Genomic DNA, 13,522 nt, shown 5'->3' with positions numbered 1-13,522 from the left:
TATTCTTTTTTTTTTTTTTTTGCTTTTTGGGTCACACTCGGCGATGCACAGGGGTTACTCCTGGCTCATGCACTCAGGAATTACTCCTGGCAGTGCTCTGGGGGTCATATGGGATGCCGGGAATTGAACCCGGGTCGGCCGCATACAAGGCAAACGCCCTACCCGCTGTGCTATCACTCCAGCCCAACTGTGATTATTCTTGGCAAATTTTGTCCCCCATAGGATTCACCCCAAAACACAGGCCAAGTACCCTCAGATCAAAAACTATTCACTCTGCTCCTCAGTCTCGGTTCTCCGGTGAACCACCCTGGCTGCATGGCTCCCTGACGGTGCTGAAGAGAAGGTTCACAGAGGCACTGTACAGCAGGTGCCTAATAAACGTGACAACAGTCAGGCGGAGGGCTCCATTTTTTTTTATGCAGTGCCGGGAAAGGCATCCAAGCATCCAGGGCCTCACACGAGGCAAGGAAAGTATGATCAGATTCTAGGAAAACCGTTAGAACAATGTGTGAGATCTGAGGAGCAAGTTGGAAAAAGGAAAAAAAATGAGGCCTGGGGGGACAGCTCAAGGAGTCAAGCACATGCCTCACACGCACACGGGTGACATTCATGAGCAAAGTGTCATCACCCCCATGCCCCAGCACCAGCTGGGTCCCCTGAGCTCTGTTGCTGGTGGTCAGCCATAATGAAAATGGAAGAATGGTCCAAAGAGGTAGCTCAGTGGGCTGGCATGCACACTGTGTACACAGTTGAGGTCTATTCTGGCACTGCACAAGGTCCCCTGAGCACACCCAGGGCAAGGTATCCCCCCAACCCCAACACACACACACACACACACACACACACACACACACACACACACATACACAGAGTGAACAAAAGGAGCTGTCAAGCATGCTTTGCATGAATGGGAGCCCAAGTTGAGTCCCCAGCATTGCATGGATCCTTGATCAGAGCCAGGGAGGTACCCACACTGCGAGTCAGCTGGGAATGACCCCAGCACCACACACACACACACACACACACACACACACACACACACACACACTTGGGAAAAAGTTTTGAATAAGGGATCGCATGCAAGAAGGAAAGCATTCCAAGGGAAAAGCAAGAAAACAGTTCTAGGCCCCGTACTTGTTCAATCATGCCTAAATAAGAACCCAAGGGAACCTCTGCAGAGTGGCAGTGACAGCCTCTACCCAGTGAAGGAGGGGGCGCCTGTGCCCTGAGGCCTGGATGGGGGCTTCAGGATCAGTCTTGAACTCTCAGTTCAATGGCCTTGTGTGTGTGCTTTTGGCACTAATTAACCAAACAGAGTAAAGTTCGTTTCTACTGGCAGGGGAGGGGGAGGTGTCTCCCAGGCAGTGCTCAGGAGGCCCTGGTCCCCCTGGCGCCCTTTCCCCTCAGAGATTCTCAGTCAACAAGGCTGTCAGTTCAAAGCCTTAGAATGTGAAGCTGCAGGGACCCTGCAGTATTGGGGATACCTGTGCCCCCCGGGGGGTGCTGGGGGGCCTCCAGTTTCATACCTGACAGTTCCACGGGTCTCCAGGGCTACACCTTGCAATGCTCAGGGTACCGTGATGCCAGGAATCAAACCCGGGTCTGCTGTATGATCGTCTGGCCCCTGGTCTTTCTTTTGGGGGGCCTTGCAAGCAGTGCTGAGAGGGACGTGGGGATACTGCCGTCCAACCAGGTTGTACAGGTCAATGCTCAGGCCTGAGGATGCTGAGGTGCTTGAGCGTGCACTGCAGCGCACCACCAGAGCAAGGCCGGCAGCGCTGGGACCTCCAGAGCCATATCCTGTGATGCTTTTATTGTGTGGTTCCAGGACTACAGCCTCACACGTGCAAGGCGAATTCCCTACCAGTGAGCTTCATTCATCCCCAGCCCTTCAAATGACATATTTAAATATCAGTGTAAACCATTCCCATAACTAGCACATAGGACTGTACTAGCAACTGCATTGGTGTTTCACAGCAGTATCACTGCAGAAATCTACAAATAAGATTATTATAAGCAATAAGCTCTTTCTGGGGTTTCAAGAATGAATCAAATTTCTCTTAACAGTAATTAATTTAACTGAAGGTCTGCTGTATCATTCCTGCTGATTTTGCCCCTATGAAAAGACCTACTTAAATACAGCTGGGTCAGTCCCATGCAAGGAAACCGCCCTACGCACTGTACTATTGCTTCGGCCCCTCATCATTAAATGTTATTCAGCTAAATAAACATATATCTTGATTTACTGAAGCATTTTAAATGAGCATTTAAATGAGATATTTGACTTTTTCTTTCCTATTTGTTTTTCCACTTTCCTCTGTCAGGGGCAGCCCTAGTTGGCAGTGCCAGGGCTTGTGCACAGAAAGCATCCATGCTCTCCAGCCCTTCTTCGCCATCTCCCCCATCCTCTCTTTAGTGGCTGCCCCTGTGAGGATGGGGCCATACACTCTCAGTGGTAGTGCTCCGTGGGTGCCGCATACTATGTCCATTGTGGTGCTCACATGCACTTTGGTTGCACCACTCACCAGAGGTGACATACTTGGCTATGGTGACTGTTGGGGTCACATAGGCTTTAACTGTGGTACTCGAGATCACACACTTGGTTGTGGCACTGGCAATTCTGAAGTGCCACCAGGATCATGCCAAGGATCAAACTTGTAGCCTCATGCCTGCAAGGCAGATGGCTCTCTCTATCACTAAGTTATCCTGGGATCCCTGGGTTTCCCTCTAACTTTCAGGTTTTATGGTGTGACTAAGAAACACTCGTAGATTTAACTTATCTTTGTTATTTTGGTTTTGGCCAATTCCCTACTGTGCACAGGGCTTTCTACTTCTGGCTCTGAGTTCAGGGATCTCTCCTGGCAGAGCTTGGGGACCATACGTGGTGTTGGAGACCAAACCGAGTGGGAGGGGGAGGGGCATGGAGAACAGGACCAGAGCAGTCATACAGCAGATAGGGCATTTGCCTTGCATGTGGCTGACCCAGGTTCAATCCCAGCATCCCATATGATCCCCTGAGCACCGACAGGAGTGATTCCTGAGAGTAGAGTCCAAGAGTAAGCCCTGAGCATCGCCAGGTATGACACAAAAAGCAAACAACCATAACAACAACAACAACAACAACAACAACAAAAACAGAGATGGAACTTGGGTAGGCCACATGCAGGGGCTAGCACTAATCAGCACCTTGATTTCTATGTTTTGGCAGTGTTGGGAATCAAACCCAGGCCCCCACACATGCAAGTTAAGCGCTCTACTACTGAGCTACACTTTCACTTTCTCTACCCAAGTTCTACGAAATTATAATTCGAGGAATAAATTGACTAGATTATAATAATACAACAGACAATTTCAAACTATTTTCCTTTTCTAAATGCACAAATTTTGGTTTGGTTTTTTTGGGGGAGCACATTAGTGGCGCTCAGGGGTTACTCCTTAGCTCTGTGCTTGCCCCTTGTGCTGCTAAGGGGTGCCGAGTGGGCTGCCCTCACATAAAGCTGGATGGAAGGCAAACACCTAACCCGCTGCACTCTCTCTGGCATGTTAAAGCTTTTCTTTGTCTGTACAGCTTAGGGGATCTCTTTGTTAAGACTTAGATCTTCCCCCTCAAATATCTCAATAAAATGCTTTGCTCCTACGAAGGAATAAAACAACTGGAAGGCAGGGAAAAGCAGCGACAGGATGGCATGTAGGGCACTTGCCTTACCTACATCTGACCCCGGTTCAATCTCCAGCATCCCATACGGTCCCCTGTGCCTGGCTAGGAGCGATCCCCAAGCAGAGCCAGGAGCAACCTTGGAGCATCACTAGTTGTGCCTCCACCCACACACACCCCAAAAAAAGCCAGGAAAATAGCTTGAAGGGCTACAATGTGTGCTTTGTTCTGCATGAAGGAGTCCCACTCAGTTTGATCCCCAGAACTGCACAGTCCCCTGAACACTGCATGATTCCCTGAGCACAGCTAGGTAAGACCTCTGACCCCCAAGGCAACAAGCTGGGTGTGACCTGCACGAGAAAAACTGTAATAAAATTACTGGGGAAAGAAAGTTATGACTGCCTTGGAGCAATGGAGGGAGCTTTTGGGTACGTATCACAGCACCACTTCTTGTCATTGTTATTCTGGGAACCCTACCTGGTGGTGCTCAGAACCTACTCCCAACTCCATGTTTAGAAGTTTAGAGATAGTACAGCAGAGAGTGTTTGTCTTGCACATGGCCGACCCGGGTTCGATCCCTGGCATGGCATATGGTCCCCTGAGCAACGCCAGGAGTAATTCCTGAGTGCAGAACCAGGAGTAACCACTGAACATCGTAAGATGTGACCCAAAAAGTGAGAAAAAAAAAAAGTTGCTTTCAGTGGTGTTTGGAGAACCATCTGCAGCGTCTGGAGACCATCTGCAGTGCCAGGGATCACACCTGGGCCTCCCATATAAAACATGTACTTAATCCATTCAGATGTCTGTCCAGATACAGCTCCTCTTTTTGTTTTGTTTTGCTTTTGGGCCTCACCTGGCGGTGCTCAGGACTTACCTCTGGCTCAGCTATCACTCCTGGTAGGTTTGGCGGACAATATGGATGCTAGGGATGGAATGCAGGTCAGTTGTACTGTTCTAAACCCCTGTACTATTGCTCCAGCACCCACAGCTCTATTTCTTATTCAAGATTGTAATTACATTTGATGTGCCTTATAGGTCTCCTGCCCCTGCGCCTGGCTGTCCTCACTGGGGCCCCTTGGAGGGGGGAGGGTTGAGTTTCTCTCCCCTCCCCGCCCCGAGCAGAGCCCCAGCAGCTGAGGACCTCCAGAGCCAGCCACAGCAATGCCGGGACCACTGTCCACACGTCCGGAAGGGCCTCATGCATGAAAACTGGCAGAGGAACCCAGGCATGCGGGTCCCGGGGCTGAGGTCTCCAAGCCTACTCGGATTGAGACTGGGCCTTCTCCACCCAGACCCCATATCTTCCAGTAGGTAGGCGTCACACCCACCAGCTGCCGCCAGTGCCAGGTTGGTGCCATCAACGGCCAAAATGCAGAGACTATAAAACCCAGCTCCCAGAAGCGCACGGCCGCAAATGCGACATCTTATTATCTTTCCTTTGGAGAACCTGGCAGGCTACAAAAAGTATCCTGCCCGCACGGCAGAGTCTGGCAAACTTCCCGTGTCGTACTCAATATGCCAAATACCAGTAACAATGATGGGTCTCATCCTCCTAATCCTGAAAGAGCATTGAAATGGCTCTTTTAAAATCTCAGGGCTAGGTAGAAGGAGACGTTACTGGTGCCTGCTCGAGACAACTGACGAACAACAGGATGTTCGTGATCGTGATGCCTTATAACGACTCATTAAGTTGGTCCAAGAGAGACAGAACAAGGGTTAGGGAGCTTGTCTCTCATGCAACTGACACCAGTTCAATCTCCGGCACTGTGGCACCATATATGGCACCCCCAGCATCACCGAAAGTGACCCTTAAGCACAAATCCTGGAGTAAGCCATAAGCACCACCAGACATGCCCCCCCCCCCAAAAAAAAACAATTTGCTAAGTCGAGCATTTTAGTTTGTATGGTTTATGTGGTCTGTACTTTAAAATTACAATTAAAAGATATATGACATAATTCAACAAATAAACAAATGGTAACACATTTGTCCGGGCTTAAAACTGGAGAGGCAGTTTTAAGCTACCATGGAGCTGGAGAGGCAGCTCACAGGGCTGGCGCATGCTCTGCACACCGGTGCTCCAGGCACCCCCAGTACTGCAGAGTCTTCCCATCACTGTAGGGAACAACCCCCTGCACCAAGCCAGAAGGTGCCCTGGAACGCTGCTGCTTGTGGCCCCAAAACAGAAACAAAGAATGAAAAAACTCTCCAGTGAATGTTCTCCGCAACAGAAGTAAAATCTGAATGTCTTACAAAACATGTCTACAAAACGTGAGAACAGGAATGCAGCTGAGTGGAACAATGCATGCTTCCAGGGGAAGTATGGGTTTGAACCCGAACACCACCAACCAAACCCAGCCGGAACACCCAATGCTGGACGGGGCTCTTGCCTACACTGCCGCCTGACCCTCCAGTCTCCACTCTGAGCCAGACCAGCCTGCCACTCCACGCAGGCATCAAATCACTCTTTCCTGAGGGCCTTCCCATTTGCTGCTTCCTCGTATACTCGTCATCATTTCACTGACATTTCAAATATCACTTTCAAGGGGCTTCTCTTAACCAAAGTATTTAAAACACGTAAGTCTCTACGTCGTTTTCTGTTTCCTAATTCTACTTCACTTCTTCCTGAGTCTTCAGCTAATACCATTTTGTGTGCGTGCCCCCAGACCACTGAGCATGTTCCTCTCCTGACCTTGTTCCCTCCTTGATCCCAACTCCCACCCTAATCTAATAGTTGGTCCCTAGTTTCATCCCATGCTCTCCATTTATGTGATTTTCACCCTGGTTGAGAAATACTCAGTAATCCAAAAGCTGCATGAGAAGAGAGATTTGTTCTACTTTGTTTACTGCCTTATCGCCAATCTCTAGAATATCGTCTAACACATAATAAAATAGATTTTTTTTTTTGGCAGTGCCAAGGATGGAAGCCAGGCTCCTCATGGGCTCAACTACTGGGCCACACCATATACCTCCATAATAATTACATTTGAGCAGATGAGTAAAGGAATGATTTCCTTTCCTTTCTCAGAATTTTCCAAACACACAGGGCTAGGAAGAACTTCCCAGGCTCTTTTAGCCTACACTCGATGTTTACAATGTATTCTGGACACCCCAAAATATATCAAAAAGTGGTTTTTCCAGGGCTAGAGCAATAGTACAGGAGTAAGGTGTTTGCCTTGTATGTGACTGACTGGCTTCCATCCCCAGAAGCCTATTTGGTCCCCAAGCCCCAACAGGAGTGATCCCTGAGTGCACAGCCCAGGACTAAGTAAGCCATGATCACAGCTGGGTGTGGCCCCAAAATGAAAATGAAAACAAAGGTTTTTACCTCATATTACTGCACACTTTACCCACATAACTGCACACTTTACCCAAAGTTATGCTTCATTCTTTATTTATCAAAAAAACCCACATAACATACGACCAGAGATGCCTGCATTTCCATGATGAACTTCTATGCAAAGAGAGGTGTACCAAGTCACACATGAAAGTGTTCACTTGGGACTGGAGTGATAGTACAGCATATAGGGCGTTTGCCTTGCACACGACCGACCCAGGTTCAATCCCCAGCATCCCGTATGGTCCCATGAGCACCACCAGGACTAATTCCTGAGTGCAAAGCCAGGAGTGAGCCCTGTGCATCGCCGGGTGTGACCCAAAAAGAAAGAAAAAAATGTGTTCATTTATGTGCTTTACTTAATAAAGAGTATCTCCTCTTCCCTGATTAACATGAATGAACCAGGAAAAGATATACAGAAGAACCCAGCTTCTGAAATGAGCCCAAAATCCACAGTACCTATCACCTGGAAAAAAACCCAGAAAACTAAATATAAAAGGGAAGAGACAAAGGGCTCTAAGGGAAAAGCAAGGAAGGGAAAGTAAAGGAAACAGGCCCTCATCCAGTTCTATCCTTCCAGTTTCATTCACCAGACAGCTTTTTGGTTGACCCAAATACATACCTTTGCATCTGAACAGCGGAGCTCGGGCCATTCTGCACATCTCCTTGGCCAAACTGAGCATATGCAGCCTGGCCACAAGGGGCCTGTGCTGTGGAGGTTGGAGGCACCCCTGAAGAAGGTGGGACCCTCGACACACCTGAGAGTAAACAGCATCCAATCAATTCAGAAATAACTTTTCCCTCCTTCAATGATACAAGAAGTGGGGCTGGAGCGACAGTACAGCAGGTAGGACGTTTGCCTTGCATGAGGCCGACCCGAGTTCAATTCCCAGCATGCCATATGGTCCCCTAAGCACTGCCAGGAGTAATTCCTGAGTACAAAGCCAGGAGTTACCCCTGTCCCTGTGCATCACCGGGTGTGACCCAACCCCCCCCCCCAAAAAAAAAAAAGGATACAAGAAGCTCAGTTCTGTGCTGGTCCAACCACACCACGTACAACAAAAGACACTGTCAACACACAGCTCTGGCCCTGGTTGATCTGAACACAGATGCCAAACAACCCTCGCTCTTCTGCACACACCCTCACACTAGATGAAAAGCTAAATCCCTTCGGGGGAGTGGAAGGAGCCTCCTCAGCAGTGTCCAGGGTCTCGGGGGCCACTCTCAGAGATAATGCCCAGCGGTGGAAGCCTGATGGTTCGGTGATGGTGCAGCAATGCAGCACTGCTCTGATGGCATGGTGTGGGCCAGAAGGACCACAGCCAGGGTGTTGGGGGATGGGGCATGCTGAGATCAAACGCATGGCCTTGTGTGTGCCAGGCATGTGCTCCCACCCTTTCAACTATCTCTGCAGCCAAACCTGACAGTTCTTATGTTTTTTTAATTTTAGGCCCACACCGGGCCTTACTCAGAGGTTACTCCAGCTCAGTACTCAAGGGTCAGGCAAGTTTGTGCTCAGGGGGTCACATGGTACCCGGATCATACATGGATCTTCAGTAAGCTCCAACCCTTCAGCTATCTCCCTGGTCCCCAACAAGTTAATTCTTTGTTTGTTTTTTTTTTGTTTGCTTGTTCTGTTTTGTCTTTGGGTCACAGCAGGCATTGCTGAGGCCTTTACTCCTGACTCTGTCCTGTGGCCTGTGCTCAGGTTACCATATATGGTATCAAGGATTGAACCCAGATGGGCCGCAAACAAGACAAGCACCTTAACCTCTGTACTATCTCTCTCTAGGTCCATTTAAGGAAAATTTCAACTCCTGAGCTCAGGAACTTGGAGCTCTATGAAAAAGAAGGCACAGAAAATGGTCAAGTAATATATTAAATGATGAATTAAAGCATCATTGAGACTATTCCACAACATCTTCATATACTGCACTCATGCTAACCACCTTTCTTTGGGGGAAGATGGTTAGAGGCCACATCCTGTGGTGCTCAGGAATCACTCCTGGCTTGGCTCAGGAGACCAAATGTGATGTCAGGGATTGAACCAGGTTCGGCCACAAGCAGGGCAAGCGCCTTAAGCCCTTTCTGGCTCATCTTCCTTTTACGCCCTTGGAAGTGTGGATGCCCCCAAGGGCACATGACTGAGGAACGTGCTTGCTAGCTGCAGACTTTGTCTCTGCCCAATAGTTTGGTCGAAACAGTTGGCCTGTCCTTTCATCCTTCCATTAGTGCTGCCACCTATGTCTTCACAAATCCTTTCCACTCATCACACCTACCATCAAGGTTTCTTTTTTCTTTCTTTCTTTTCTTTTTTTTTTTTTTTTTTTTTGGCTTTCTGGGCCACACTTAATGATGCTCAGGCTAACTCCTTACTCGGTTCTCAGGGATCCCTCCTGCTGGGGCTCAGGGAACCATATGGGGTTCTGGGAACGGAACTGAGGGCAGCAGCATATAAGACAAGCTCCTAACTACTGTACTATCGCTCTGACCTCAAAGCTACTTTTCTACCCCCAAACAAGAAAGGCAGTAAGACAGAAATCAGTTACCTTGGATATCCTGCCAATCCCCTGCTATACAATCATTATTAGATTAGATAGATAGATTAGATTAGATTAGATTAGTCTATAGAAGCAGTCTCGAGTTACATGTTGAATCTGAACTTGCTCACTAGCCGTCACAGAAAGAGCTATGTTTTCCTCTCAGTAACAAAGCTGTCAGGATTGATGGGTGAGTTTGATGTCAATTCGATCCAGCTAGAGTCCCAGCCCACAGGAAAGCTCAACTTAAGTCCTGAAACCCAATCTCACCACTTCATACATCCCCCACCCCCCAAGTTATGATTAAAACGCCAATACTGCTTTCATTTCCCAAATTTTACCTAGGTGTCCTTAGTATTCTTTTTTCCATATCCCTTTATGAAATTCACTTCCTTTAAAAAGCATAAAACAGGGCAGGGAGATAGCGCAAAGAGCAGGAGCACAAGCTTTCCATGTGAAAGATCCAGGTTTCCATTCCCAGAACCACTTGGTCCCTGAGCACTGCTGGGGGAGGCCCAAAAATCAAAGGGCGGGAAGGAAGGTGGGGAGAGGGAGAGAAAGGACCCTAAAATGTCAGGCACAGTCCTCAGCCTAAACAAAGATCTACTATAGGGGCTGGAGCAATAGCACAGTGGGTAGGGCGTTTGCCTTGCACATGGCCAACCCGGGTTCGATTCCCAGCATCCCATATGGTCCCCTGAGCACTGCCAGGGGTAATTCCTGAGCGCAGAGCCAGGAGTAACCCCTGTGCATTGCCGGGTGTGACCCAAAAAGTAAAAAAAAAAAAATTATCTACTATAAACCAATTGCTGCAAAGCCTTGAGGAGCTGGGGAGAGAGCTCAAAGGATGAAGAGCAAACTTCGCATACTCAGGCCCTGAGTTCGATCCCCAAGCTGCAGGGTGTGGCCTTGGTGACCCCAGTACTACCAGATTCAAGCAGAACACCTGAGTTTGAGCAGCACTATGCTGTTGGGTTCAAGCACTAAACTATCAGTTCCATACTATCTGGTCATGGCCCCCAAACTCCCCACTGCTGGGTAAGTCCCTTGAAGGGCCCTTTTGGATAATCTGGACAACATTAAGCAGCTTCTCTTCTGAAAAAAAATGACACAGAAGCCAAACATTACTTGGAAGGCAGCACCTGACTAGTCCTCTCTTATTGCCCTGATATTACAGTGCAGCTAAGAAACAGAGGAAGGGGCCAGAGAAATAGTATAGCAGATAAGATGCTTGCCTTGCATGTGGTCAACCCAGGTTCAATTCCCCACACCCACTCTGATCCCCTGAGCAGCACAGCCAGGAGTGATCTGAGTGCAGACCCCTGAGCATTGCGGAGTGTGGCTCCAAAACAACCAAAAAAAAAAAAATTGAAGCAAAGGAAACTCCAGACAAAATGAATGACATTAGTGGAACCCAATCACAGGAACTCAAACATCATCATACTTTTAACAACAAACTAGCTGCCCAGGTACCAGAGTCACTGATGAGTATGACCAGCAGTCCAATCAGAGGCATTATCAACAAACATGATCAAAATTGGTTTCTGGGAATCTCAAGGACAACAGGAACTATCTGATGCTGGCCGTAAGCATCACAGGAAGTCGAATCACAACCCTCCCATCCAGCTGTGAACAATACAGCCAGGTGAGGCTGCACAGGGTGACTCACATGGGAAGGGAACTAGCACTGAACTGGAAGCTCCGCTTCTACCTGTCGTCTCGGAGCAGAAACACCGAATCACCAGCACTTGGGTGAAAACAGGGAAGGCTTGAGTGACACAGAGCCAGACTCATGCTCGTCAATCTCATTCACAATATCTCCCGCAGCAGCGTAGGCAGGGCAATACAATCTAATCTGAAGAGTCCCCTGACCCTCAGCGCAGAGACATGGAGACTTACCTGGGGGAGGTGTCTGCTGATAGGCTGATACCGGGCCATTGAAGGCTCCATAGGGAGGAGGAGGAACAGTGGATCCTGGCTGCCCACCATAACTGGACTGATGGTACCCCGGGTAGACAGGCTGGGGCTGCCCAAATGGCGGCACAGGTGGCGCTGACTGGTTAACGCTCATTATGAGAGCATCCCCGACGTGGTCTCACCTAAGAGATGAGAAAAAAGAAAGAAATGAGCCAAAACCAGCTTTCTAATGAAGGAGCAATTACTCAGGGATGTTAAAAAATAAAGACTTAAATTTAAGACTACCTTTATCAGTCAGTGATCAGCCTAAACCTTCCGGAAGCTACCACCATCCTTTTCTACCCTAGGCAGAAGCCCGATTCATCTCCTCAAAATAAGAATCTTGTTTCTCCCAACGAACCCCAAGCTTAGTCACCGCAAACTGGGTATAAGTTTCAGCTTTCAGGTTGGTCCACTGAAAGGGAAACGGAACAGCAAGCTCCATTCCCCTGCAGTATGATTTTCAGTCACACAAGGAGTCCAGTGGCTAATGAACAAGGGCGATCACAGGTAAATGAAACAATGTTTCCACTTTTCATTCATTCACTCCAGTATCCATTCCTTCAAGCCCTGAATACACACTGTTTACTTTTAATCAGCTCAATTCTGTCATCTGGAAGTAAGTGATTCGAGGAATGACATCCTTTGACTTTGCTGCAATCATTCAAACGCTGCTCCACCATGAGCCTTCCTACCAGAGAGTGTATGAATCTTGAACGGAAGCATTAAAAAACACTCAATGCAAGGATATCTGATAACTCTGGCAAGGTACCCGAAGAGACAATGTGAGTGCAAGCCAGACACAAAACTTTTCCAATGCCACCCAGGGAAACAGCTCAAGCAGCAAAGTAAGATGTTATGGGGGAAAGGCCTTTAGCCTTATTCTTTGAGCAGAGGGGTTACTGAGTTTCCCAGATACCAGCATCTCTCCAGCTCTCCTCGTTCTGCTCGGCTCCAAACAGCGTTCTCACCCACACTGTCCTAAAGGGAGAGGAGCCCGGGATGCTGAGGGGTCCCGCGGCTGCAGTGACCCAAAGCAGGTCCTCCCTGTCGGGGAAAGGCCGCTGACCACGGCGCGAGCTCCGTTTCTCCTCGACTAGCACGCTCTGAAAAACTCACAGCCATCTCAGGCGCCTTCCCGCCCACCCTAAACTTGACCCCCCGCGCTGGACAGGTCCCTCGCTCCCCTTCCTCGCCTGCCACCGCGTGTTCTGAGTGCGTTTGCGCGCGCGGGCGTGGACGGGTGGGACGGCAGGAGCTGCGAGGAGTTTCTGCTCCGGGCCCGAGACGCCCGGACACACGCGCGAGCTCCGAGCCGGGCGGGGTGGGCGGCGGACGGTGACAGCGCCGGGGGCGGGGCCAGCGCCCGAGGACTCCGAGTGGCCGGGCGGCGGCGGCGGCCCGGACCGGCGCAAGAGGCCGGGCCGGCGGCCGGGCAGCTTTCGCACCCAGGGCGGGCGTCCCGCGCCCTTCGCCAGGCTCGGGCGGGAAGCGGGAGCCGGAATCCGGGCCGGCAGGCGCCAGGGGAGGGTCGGGGCAGAGCCCGGGTTCTGGAGGCGTGAGGTGAGGGGCTCCGGCCAGGCCGCGGCCCCGGCTGCTCGCCCCCCGCAGGCGACCGGACCCCGATCCTGGCCTGGGAGGGTCCGGCCCCGCGGCCCCCCCCGCCCACCGGCCCCGATGCCACTCCTCACCCGGCTCCAGCTCCAGGTTCGACTTCGTTCCAAACGTCAAGGCTCCCCGGCTCCACTTCCGGTTCCTCGGGGGCCGGCGTGCGCGCCCCGGAAGTCCCGCCCCCGCGCCCCGGGCCGGCCACTCCTTCTGCCACGTCGGCGCTCGGCCGCGCGCGGGGGCCCGGATGCCGCGCATGCGCCGTGGCCACGGGCGCCGGCTCTGCAGGCTTCCCGCCTCTCGCCCTGGGGTCCGTTTACCTCGGGGGTGCAGCCGGCCGAGAGGCAGCCGAAGGCCTGGCTCGCCCACTGTCTTTACTCAGGTGCCTCTGACGTGCGCCTTTAACTCGTCCGTGACCTCTGCTCTGG

The 13,522-nt window shown here is 50.5% G+C and overlaps 1 protein-coding gene across 2 annotated transcripts in view; it reads right to left on the bottom strand.

Moving 5' to 3' along the window:
- SEC24C (SEC24 homolog C, COPII coat complex component) overlaps nucleotides 1–13,297 on the bottom strand; it is a 29,731-nt gene extending 16,434 nt beyond the window's left edge. For both annotated transcript variants that reach the window (XM_056113329.1, XM_056113330.1), the window contains exons 1-3: nucleotides 13,178–13,297; nucleotides 11,430–11,629; nucleotides 7,613–7,748 (exon numbers count right to left, since the gene is read on the bottom strand). In XM_056113329.1, coding sequence (XP_055969304.1) covers nucleotides 7,613–7,748; nucleotides 11,430–11,601 — 308 coding nt within the window. In that variant the 5' untranslated portion in view covers nucleotides 11,602–11,629; nucleotides 13,178–13,297. The remainder of the gene's footprint in view (nucleotides 1–7,612; nucleotides 7,749–11,429; nucleotides 11,630–13,177) is intronic.
- Between the last annotated feature and the right edge of the window lie 225 nt (nucleotides 13,298–13,522).

This window comes from Sorex fumeus, unplaced genomic scaffold (genome assembly GCF_029834395.1).
Source record: "Sorex fumeus unplaced genomic scaffold, SorFum_2.1 ptg000020l, whole genome shotgun sequence".
Taxonomy (NCBI): Eukaryota; Metazoa; Chordata; class Mammalia; order Eulipotyphla; family Soricidae; genus Sorex; species Sorex fumeus.
This window is presented reverse-complemented; position numbering and strand designations above follow the sequence as displayed.